Source organism: Hipposideros armiger, unplaced genomic scaffold, assembly GCF_001890085.2.
Source record: "Hipposideros armiger isolate ML-2016 unplaced genomic scaffold, ASM189008v1 scaffold_94, whole genome shotgun sequence".
NCBI lineage: Eukaryota > Metazoa > Chordata > Mammalia > Chiroptera > Hipposideridae > Hipposideros > Hipposideros armiger.
This window is the reverse complement of record NW_017731444.1, coordinates 3,481,236-3,492,463: the sequence shown is the minus strand read 5'-3', so window position 1 is coordinate 3,492,463 and position 11,228 is coordinate 3,481,236. Positions and strand designations below refer to the sequence as shown.

Here is an 11,228-nt window from a genome sequence, read left to right as displayed (position 1 = left end):
CTGGTTGTGTAGGAGTTTGGTCATCCTGCTCCTCTCGCCAGTCCTGCACCGTTATCATCTCTAAGAGGGGTTCGGCCATTTTCCCCAAACCACACAGCTTCTGAGTGGTGAAGGCAGGATTGGAACCAGGATTTCTACTATACCATGTCTTGGGACAAGGATTGAGGCTCGGGGAAGGAAGGGAGCTACCTTGGGCTCAGTCTAGGACCTAGAGGAAGTTAGTCAAACTCTCCCCAGCCAGGTGAGCAGGAGGGCCAAGTAAAGAACGCAATGTTCTCAGCATATTAACTCATTGCATTCTGAGCAGGTATTATTACTATCTCCCATTTACTTGGGCAAAGAGAGGTGAAGTAATTTTCCCAAGGTCACACAACTATTAAGTTCAGGACTTGAACCCAGGCAACCTGGCTCCAGAGACCCCACACCCATGGGCAGGCCTGTGGGCAGAGTTTCTCTGCCAGCCCTCTAAGACTTGAGGGCAGGGAGGAGGGGCCCCTTGTCCCAGCAAAGACAAAAAAGGGCTTGGATAGGAAGGGGGAGAGGCAAGCTCACCTTCCTCCAGTCCATGATGTCCTTCAGCCTCCGGAAGAGGAAGATGCCTTTCCCCTGGGACCGGGCTACCTGGAACGTGGTGGGTGGATGCAGAAAGGTCAGCTCTCAGCTCTATGCGGTTCCTTGTTCACCCCTATGCTCAGGGCCCCTCCCCAGCACTTCACCATCTCCATCTCCCTCATGAGCCCCAGCTATCCCCAGAGGAATGGCCCAGGCCAACCCTGAAGGGGCTGGAACAGAGAAGTGCTAAGCCTGGCAGGAGGGAGAGAGAGAAGCAGAGGGCAAAGTGACAGACCAACTTAGCTCAAAAAGGCTTACAATTGCATGAATAATACAAAAGAGCAGACAATTAAAAAACCATTTCTAACAGTCCTGGGAACATATCATCCAATTCTTTTTTTGGAAATCAATTTGCCTTCCTAATTAGGTTTTCCTTCGGCTAATACTGAAATCAGCCTGCCTTCACCGAATGCCGGCACGGACAATTCATCGCTTCGTGGTGTCTAGGGGCTGGGAGACTCTTTACTACCACACAGAGCAGTCGGCGCCAAAGGCATTACTTCCTCCTGTGACATCCCTCTACCACGGTCACCTGCCTGGCCTTGCACATCCACAGTGCCAGGAAGTTCACTTCCCCTGCCTCCAGACACAGCCCATTTGTTGCAGAATAGCTCTATTAAGCATCATCCAAAAGGTATATAGTAGGTGTCTACTGTGTGCTGGGCATTATGCTCTACCAGTAATCCAGACCTAATGCAGTTTTCACAGACTAACCTGTGTTGAGCTAAAACTGGCCCACCTGGCTCTGGCCTCTAGGGCCTCCTAGAACGAAACTGATCCCTGGGTTCCAGAGCAGCCCTTTAGTTATCTGCAGCCACTCAGCAGGTTCCCCTGAGTCATCTTTTCTCCAGCATAAAGGCGCCCAATGAGTGCAAACTCTCATTTCCCTCTGCTCTCCTCTGAGCATGGTCCAACTGGTCAATGTGGGGCTCTCTGTAACACGTGGGGATGGGCAGAGCTGTCAGGCATGGCTATACAGGTTGTCCACTGCATGAAGGGCTCCCAGTCGTGGGTGCAGTGGGAGCCCTACCTGCAGCGCTGTGCACCCTGGTTTGGGGGTGTGTGTGCCCAGAAGATGGGGTGCCCAAAAGACTGTGAAGCAATGTGGTGGCTCAGGGGCAACCACATGGGCACAGCTGTTTTGGAAAGCAACTAATCAGTGTGCATCATCAGGGGCTCCCAGCAGTTCATGGCCACGCAAAAGACTTAAACTTACTTCATGAAAGAGGATCACCCAATGTAAACAATGAAAAGGCACTCAACTTCATTAGTCGTCAGGAAAATGCAAACAAAAACCCCAATAAGATACCACTACACACTCCCTAAGAATGGCTAAAATGAAAGACAGACAATAGCAAGTGTTGGTGAAGATGTGGAGAAACTAGAACTCTCACAAGTGCTGGCGGGAGTGTACATTGTTTGGCAGCATCCAGTAAAACTGAACATGACCCAGTAATTCCTCTCCTAGGTACCTACATGACTGAAATGGGTGCACATGGGCACCCACGGACGTGTACAGGAACGTCCACGGCAGCACGATTCATAATAGCTCCAAACTTGAAACTCCCAAACAGACAATTATTCACTCAATGGAATAGTAAACAACAATAATTATTAACAATTTACAATTATCCACATCTGTATGGGTGACTCACATGGACATGATGTTGAGGTAGAGAAACCAGACACAGTGCAGCCATACTATATGACTCCAATTACACAAAGCACAAAAGCAGATACACAAATCTATGCTGTTCGTGACTTGGAGGGTAGTGAGTGGAAAAGGGTTCGAAGGGAGCTGCTGAGGGGCTGGTAATGCTCTATTTATGGTCTGGGGGCTGGTTACTCACTCGAGTGTGTTCACTTTGAGGAAATTTATCAAGCTGTGCCCCTTTAATTTGGGCATGTTCTGTTTTATTAAACTTCAATTTAAAAGTCTTTTTTTTTTTTAAGAAACATACAGTTTGATCTAGGAGCCCCCAGCCCCACCCCTATTGGTTGCCTTCCCCATAACCATTCCCCTGCCTCTTTCTCCTGGCTGGCAAACCCACCTCTCAAGATGGAGGCTGGAACGACCACGTACTTGTTTTCCCAGCCTCCCTTGCAGCTAATGGAAACCCTGTGACCTGTTTTGGCTAATGAAGCCGACGGAGACATGTGCTTGGGGCTTCTGGGAAAGATTTTCCTCCTTGTTAAAAATATTGGGGCTGAGAAAGGGAGAGAGGGAGAGTGGTCGATGGAGGGAGGGAGGGAGCGAGGGAGGGAGAAAGGAGAGAGGAAGAGAGGCAGAGAAATGCCTGGCTTCTTTCCTTCTTTTCTAGAATACCACAGTCTGAGGAGGTGATGCTTGCAGCTACAGCAGCCATCTCACACCGATGAGGTGACAAGTCTGACGACAGAAAGCCATCAAACTGAGGATGTAGAGTGGACAAAAAAGGCTTTGACCAGCATTGTTGAGCACATCCCTAAACCTGGAACTTCCTACTTCCAGCTTTCTTATTATCTGAGATACTGCAATGCCTTTGTTATTTAAAGCACTGTTTGTAACTATCCTCCTAAGAGAATAATCCTAAAGAGTGGAAAATAAACTTCCTGCATGGTGATATCTCAGGGTTGTTAAAAGTGGAAATCACCTAATAGCTAGCTGGGCAAACTGTAGTTTCCAAAAACAATCACAAAAACAAGATTTCCAGTCCCCTGTGTTTTTCCAGAACCTTGCTACCCCCACCCCCATCAAGAGGTAAAGTCAACGTCCCCTCCCCTTAAATCTGGGTGAGCCTTCAGGACTGTCTCATCTACATGTAAGTGGCAGGAGGGACTTGGTGTGGATTCCAACACTGGGTCATCAAAGGCAATACAGCTTCCACACAGCTTTCTCTTTGGGGATAGTCACTTTGGAACTCAGCCACCATGCTGTGAGAAAGCTCAGGTCACATGGAGAGGCCCACATGGAAAGCAACTGAGTCTTCCAAGCCTCAACCCTGACTGAGCTCCCAGCCAACAGCCCGCACCAACTGGCCAGCCGAATGAGTGAGACAGCATGACAGCCAATCCTCCAGCCTTCAGAGGAGCTGCCCCAGCACATGCAGGAGCAGCCATGAGCCTTCACTGTCAAGTGCTGCCCAAACTAGAGGCTCATGAGCTAAGTAAGACATGATTGTTGTTTTAAGCCACTGAGTTTCGGGCTGTAGCAATAGAACCAGAACCCTAACTTTAGGGGAATGGTTCATGACAATGGTAATACCAGCAGCTAATATTTCTCAGATGTTTCCTATGTACCACGCACAAGGATTTACACACATCACCTCATTAAATAAAGGTTAAAAAAAAAAAACAGGGGCCAGCCGAGTGGCGCGTTGGTTAAGAGTTGGCTTGGGACGCCAGCTCTGAGCAGCAGGGCCCCAGTTCAGATCCCACATTGGGACCAGTGACACTGCCCTGTACAGCTAAGATGGTGAACAACAGCTCGACCTGGAGCTGGGCTGCCGTGAGTCGCTGGCGACGGCGTAGGCTGCAGCCCCTGCTGCAGAGGGCTGCCATAAGCTACCGTGTGTGGCTGGCAGCCAGTGTGAGTGGCTGGCAGCCAGTGTGAGCTGCCAAGAGCCGCCGTGAGCGTCCGCCCAGAGGCGGCGACCGATCTGCCTCACCTGGGAAGAGTGCAATGATAATACCAACATGGGCCAGTGAAGCAATGTCCTCCACAACTAGACTAAAGAACAAAAGGACAGCAACTTATCTGTTCCCCTTCCCCTGATTCCCCAGCGCTGTTCCCCTCCCCAAATTCCCCAATAAAATCTTTAAAAAAAAAACACCAAACCTATATGTAGCATTAATATTATCCCCATTTCACAACCAAGGAACAGATTGGCCAAGCACTCTGCTCAAGGTTACCCAGCCAGTAGGGGACAGATAAATCCAGGAGAGTTAAATCTGTGCTTCACAAGCCTGGGGCTCACGCACCTCTTGCAAAGTGCCCAGGAATACACAGAATCCCATGATAAACACAGTGCTACTTCCTGGAGTATCGATCTTACTTGATAATTTGGGAGGAAAATATGTTTATATTATTTTTATAAAAAGATATATAATTGGTTGGAAAACAATACGCATGGATTATTAGAATGAGCCATACTTCGATTTTGCACCATCTGTGACCACTCACAGCCCTTCGAACCCTGCCATCCCCTGCCCTGCCCCTGGGGGCCATTCATTGTGTTGTGGTATTTATCCATGTTAGAGACGTGACTGGTGGTCTTCCCAGCAACCATTCCTTTTTTTTTCCCTACCAACAGAGGCCCATTTGGATCACCTCTTCCCAGAGGCCTTGCCCTCTGGGGAGGTCTGAGTCCTCACGGTGGTCCCATGCCACTGCCATTGGTTCAGGCATGGGCCGGCAGGATGACAGGGAAAGTCCACTGCAGGGACTTCTGGTAAGTTTGTGTGTCTTCTTCAAAAGGGACACAAGACCAGCGTGTTCTTTTATTCCTGTGGCAGGTGGAGGTGTGAGGACGTGAAGCTAGAAATGTGGCAGCCATGTTGTGACTAAGAGGAGCGGCCAGCCCACTGGGTTGGAGATTGATGATGATGTTGAGCCACCCAAAAGAAAGCATCCCTGAGGGCCAGCCGAGTGGCTCAGTTGGTTAAGAGTTGGCTTAAGAGCGCGAGCTCTGAGCAACAGGGCCGCCGGTTTGATTCCCACATGGGCCAGTGACGCTGTGCCAGAGCTGAGCTGCTGCTGAGCTGCCAACAGGTGGCAGGATGACTCAGCTGGTGAGAGCACGTGCTCCTAACAAGGAGATTGCCTGTTCAATGGTGGGCTACGCCCGCCCGCAACTAAGGCTGAACTCGGAACCTTGAGCTGAGGTGCCACCCGGATGGCTCAGTGGATAGAGCATGTGCTCTTAACAACAAGGCTGCTGGTTCGACTCCCACATGGGATGGTGGCTACGCCCACCCTCAACTGAAGATTGTAAGACAGCACCTTGAGCTTAGAGGCCACGAGCTGCTGATGGGCAGCCAGATGGCGGCTGGCGCCCTCCACAACTAAGATTGAAGAACAACTTGGCTGGTCCCCCTCCCCAATTCGCTAACACTGTTCCCCTCCCCCAATTCCCCAATTAAAAAAGAAAGAAAGAAAGAAAGAAAAGAAACCAACCCTGAAGTCAATTTTTCATCATTAAAGGAAATTCCCAGGGTCCGTAATTTTGAACGAGAAAAAATAAACGTATCTTTATTTTCATTAACCCCTAGCCAGATTTTCACATTTCCTTTCATCATGAATGCAGGCAACAAATTAGAGTAGTATTGGCCATGACTGTGACTTTGCTCTCAAAAGAAATCATACTTGGGCTGGCCGAGTGGCGCATTGGTTAAGAGCTGGCTTGGGATGCCAGAGGGCCCTGGTTCGCATCCCACATATGAGGGCCAGTGACACTGCCCTCTGCAGCTAAGATGCTGAACAACAGCTCAACCTGGAGCTGGGCTGCCGTGAGTTGCCGGCGACGGTGTAGGCTGCAGCCTCTGTGGCAGTGGGTTGCCATGGGCTACCGTGTGTAGCCAGCAGCCAGCATGAGCGGCCAGCAGCCACAGTGAGCGGCCGTCCAGAAGCCGGCGACTGATCTGCCTCACCCAGGAAGAGCACAATAATAGTGCCAATTTGGGCCAGTGAAGCAATGTCCTCCACAACTAGACTGAAGAACAAAAAATGACAGCAACTTGTCTGTTCCCCTTCCCCCAATTCCCCAGCGCTGTTCCCATGCCCCAATTCCCCAATAAAAATCTAAAAAAAAAAAATCATACTTGTTATTACATATCTTATTATAATTGTTGCAGGTATCTCAAATATCATTTATGCTTATGATGACTTTGAAATTATGGTAGCTAGTAGGCCTGCTGTTAGACTCTTTCTAATTGTTAATGAGAAGCACATATATTACCACAGCATAAAGAATGTTTTAATAGTTTGTGTGGTGGCTGTGAGAACACACTCGCAGAGCTCTAATGGCCCGAGGGTGACTGACAGAGAGCCCAGGCTGATGCTGCTAAAATCAGGCCTCAGGTCTCAGCCAACAGCTGAGGACTACAGGGACATAAGGCTGGCCCACGCCTGGGAGATTGGGGACGCCTCTGACAGCAACTTTGGCTCGAGGCCTCTCCTCGGCCTTGCTGGACTTCCCTTAGGCTGCATGGCAGGCTAGGAGCTTCTACCCAACCTTCCTCCCCTCACTGGGGTCTGACTGCTCCCCCAGCCTCCCTGGCTCCTTCCCTCTGTTCTCTCACAGGCAAAATTCTGCACGTTGAACCTTGGCAACTGTTTCTCAGAGGACCCAGACTAACAGTTTGATAACTGTTTTTCAATATAGTTGCTTTATTTTATAATCGAATATACTTTGTTGTATGCTTTTTAAAACACTATTCTTTGACAGGGTCCACACATTTCACCAGATGCTAAAGAGGCCCAAAGTGTGAGACCAGTTCAGAACCCCCGCCCTCTTGTTTGAGCTACTGTTAGTTGGGTTTTCTATAATGTGCTGCCCAAAGCATCCCAACTCTTAGGAGATTTCAGCGAAAAAGGGTGAGAAGCTCTGGTTGGGGGTAAACTCGTGAAACAAGGTTAAGATGCTGTTCTCCCTGTCCTACAGTTTGGACAGGGGCCCCCAAAGCTGAGAACAATCCAAATTGCCCAGGACACTCACAACCCTGAGTAAAGTGTTAGACCAGCTCTGCAGACACAGAGACTGACAGGCCCCGGCCCTAATAGCCCAGCACCTGCCTCCCAGACACAAGAGGGAGGCTGGAGGAGGAAGTGTGGTCCCCACCACCTGGATCCTACCCACCTCCCTGCCAACCTAGAGGGCCTGAGCTGTTGGAGGGGGAGAAAGCTTTGATGGGAAAAAAGTTCAGATGTGTGCAGTGTAACTCTAGATTGGACTTTTAAATTCCAAACCCGAGGGTTTGTTCTTATATCCCCAGAGAGTGACAGGCAAGCTCCACCCCACACCATGGAAATCAGACGCTGTGGGGGTGGGGTGCCTTAATAAGCTTAAGATCTCCAGAAAATTCTGACCCGTTCTCAAGTCTGAGAATGACTTCTCTATAGTCTCACGACTCAAAGTGTCATCCATGGACCAGCAGCCGGCACACTCCTTCACTCCATTTTACAGATGAGGAAGTGGACTCCGAAAGGGCTGAGTGACCTGTTCAGGGTCATACAGATCAAAAGTGGCAGATGCAGGATTAGAAGCCAGGCTAGTCTGACTAGAGGCACCCACTCTCCACACCCCGTACCCCAGACAGGGAGCTCAGCTACTCAGGAGAGCGGACGCGCAGGCGCGCACAAGCATACACAATTCCTCCTCTTAATTACAGCTGTAAAGGCTGTGGGCTGGGAAAGGAATCAACTTAATATGCAATTGCTCGTTCCCAATTAGTACAAATTACCATTTGTCTTGAGAGGATAATGCCCGCCAGGAGCTGGAATCCACAGGTGGGCTGCAGTGTTCATCTGCCTAAGCCCTTCTGCTCCAGCTTCCCAGCCTTCCCTTCCACACGACGCCTCCTGGGGAAGCGAGTGCCGGCCTTCAGCAGGCTTACCAGGAGGATCAGGAGGCCTGGGTAAATCCTGGCTCAGTCTTTTCTGTGCCTGGCACATGGCAAGTGCTCGGTAAGTATTTGTGGAAAGCTTGAATAAATAGGTCTTAGACTCCTCACCTTTACAATGGGGCTGGGAGTAGCCCCTCCCAAGGACCAGTATCGGACCTGGGGCAATGCAAGTACAGCACCTCTCACCTGGCCATGGTTTTCTTTTTCAAAAAATTTTAAAAATAAATTTTTATTGGGGAACAGTGTGTTTTTCCAGGACCCATCAGCTCCAAGTCAAGTAGTTGTTTCAATCTAGTTGTGGAGGGCATAACTCAGTGGTCCATGTGGGGATCGAACCAGCAACCTTGGTGTTATGAGCACTGCACTCTAACCAACTGAGCTAACTGGACACTTAGGCTATGGTTTTCTTTTTTTTTTAAAGGTTTTATTGGAGAATTGGGGGAGGGGAACAGACAAGTTGCTGTCGTTTTGTTCTTCAGTCTAGTTGTAAAGGATGTCGCTTCACTGGCCCATGTTGGTATTATTGTGCTCTTCCCGGGTGAGGCAGATCGATCGCTGGTCTCTGGGCGGCCGCTCATGACGGCTCTTGGCAGCTCACACCGGCTGCCTGGCGGCCGCTCACGCTGGCTGCCGGCCACACACGGTAGCTTCGGCCATGGTTTTCTTTCATGTCAGGAAGAGAAGCAGGGATCTGAGCTCCGGCAAGCCTCTGGATTCCCTGCCCTGGTGTCCTGAGGATCACTTGTTCAAGTAAACACTCATTTAGCACCTACTGTGTACTAGCAGTCATAGCTGCTGGGTCCACACACTACAAAGAGGAGATGAAGCTGGCCCTTCAGGGGAGGCAGATGGTCTAAGGCTGAATCCTCAGGCAGGGTCCTGTCCTGAGATGCACCATGAAGGACCCCTACTCTGGCACCTGAAATTCCCTCTCCCCGCAGCACCCCCCACCCCCCGCCCCCTGCTGGCACTGGGCACTCACAGGCTTCATGATCCAGGTGATTCCCGGGTTCTTGCGAAACTCCTCCACAAACAGGTGGTACTCGCATGGCATCTCAAAGGTTTTGGGGAAGAAGTCGCACTTGGCTGCCTCCAACTTTCCTGCCTCGCGCTCCAGCTGTTTCCGGAACCGCTTCAGGTTCTTCACCATGTAGTTCTTGCGGGTCAGCTGGGCAGCAGGACGGATGGGCAGGCTGTTAGTGCTCCTGCCCGCTGTCCTGCTCCACCTCCCAACCCCAACTACCCCACAGCCTCCATTCTCTGGCCCACAAAATCACAACAGGAAGAGTAACTTTGATGAGAAATTGCTATAATTACCCCCACTTTACAAGTGAGGAAACTGAGGCTCAGAAAGGATGAGTCAGTTTCCCAGAGCTATCCAGCTAATGGGCAGCACAGCCAGGGTTTGACCCAAGCCTGTCTGATCCCAAAGTTAATGTTTCTAACCTTCTAGCTGCACTAACCTTTTAAAATCTCCTACCATTGGCTCCTCCAGCCCCATCTTTGTGGTCCAGTTCCTACCCAACCTCCCTCCCATCTCTAGACTCCAAACTGCTCAACTTTTCTCTACCCTGAAATCACCATAATCGCTCAAGCATCATGTCTTAGATCAGCGGTTCTCAACCTGTGGGTTGCAACTCCTTTGGGGGTTGAACGACCCTTGCACAGGGGTCGCCGGGTACTCGTATGTGGGCGCATCTGCATGTGGGCCTGGAGATGGATAGAGGAGCGGTGTCTCGGTTCCTAAGACCATCGAAAATATGTGTTTTCCGATGGTCTTAGGTGACCCCTGTGAAAGGTTGAGAACCGCTGTCTTAGATCCTTACTCCCTCTTTCTAGTTACAAATAGCTCATCATATATCTAGTGCATATAGCCCGCACCTGGAACATGTCCCAAATTCCCTTACACTTTTTATTCTGATCCTTGTAATCCCAAAACAGGTCCTGTTCATTGCCACACCCAGTGACACAAGTTGGCTCACTCAGTCCTCTCGGCCAACCCAGCTCAGCTCACCTCGTAGTGGTTTCGAAAGTGACTGATCCGGACATGCTCATCCATGTAGGTGTGGTCAAAGTTCTCCCGGAGCCAGCTGACGTCACACCAATAGAAATCCCACTCCCCTTCACTGTGGGTGGGGTGGGACAAAGGTCATGACCAGAGGACCTCAGCACTGCTGTGGGTCTGGGGTTCAGGGAAGTACAGCTGAAGGGGAAGTAGCAGTGTGTCTATAAGGAGTCTCAAGTAAGTGGCCGTGGGTTGCCGCTGACCACAACCTGCTTGTTAGGCCAGGGTGAAAACTAGAGATATGTTCCTACAAAAATCCAAACTACTGGCTTCAACTGAGCCCAGATGCCTCCTGGCACCTATTGGCTAGACTGAGGAGTAGCCACCATATCAGACAGGGCACACCCTCTCCAGACCACAGTCCCCACCACTCCCTATGGCCCATGCCAACCTCACCTGATCATGTTATCTGCCTGGGCCCTGGAAGCATCGGAGTTGCCACCCCCGTCCCCAGTCCACATTATCAAACAGTGGGATTAGCTAACATTTGCAAGCCCTTCCCAGTTCAAGAGGCCATCCTCTCATCATCCTCAGAGCAGCCCTGAAAGTGACTATGATCATGCCCGGAGCCCTAAGATGAGGTTAGCCTTGCTCACCCAGGACGTGGTGGCAACAGCGTTCACACCCAGGCCTGCCTGACTCCAAATTTCAACCCATTCTTCACCATCATGCCAGGGAGATAGGACACAGACTCATCTACCAAATGCAATACCAGAGCTCGGGTGCAGAGAGGAGGAGGTGCTTAAAAAAGATGTGATGGGAGATAAAATAAGGCTACCATGAATGCTTCCAACTTTTTAAAGTAAAAAATTACAGATGTGTGTATATTCCTGCCTGATTCAATTGCCTCTTTTGTCCCAAAGGAAGCTATTAACCTGAATTTGGTGTGTATCATTTCTGTGAGTGTCTTTATAGCTTTACTATATATATATATATATATATATATATA

General features: G+C 50.0%; 1 protein-coding gene across 3 annotated transcripts in view; it reads right to left on the bottom strand.

Moving 5' to 3' along the window:
* The window catches only part of TTLL9 (tubulin tyrosine ligase like 9), a 53,216-nt gene that overhangs the window by 32,473 nt on the left and 9,515 nt on the right, over positions 1 to 11,228 (bottom strand). For all 3 annotated transcript variants that reach the window (XM_019645725.1, XM_019645726.1, XM_019645727.1), the window contains exons 4-6: positions 10,229 to 10,340; positions 9,197 to 9,382; positions 553 to 621 (exon numbers count right to left, since the gene is read on the bottom strand). In XM_019645725.1, coding sequence (XP_019501270.1) covers positions 553 to 621; positions 9,197 to 9,382; positions 10,229 to 10,340 — 367 coding nt within the window. The remainder of the gene's footprint in view (positions 1 to 552; positions 622 to 9,196; positions 9,383 to 10,228; positions 10,341 to 11,228) is intronic.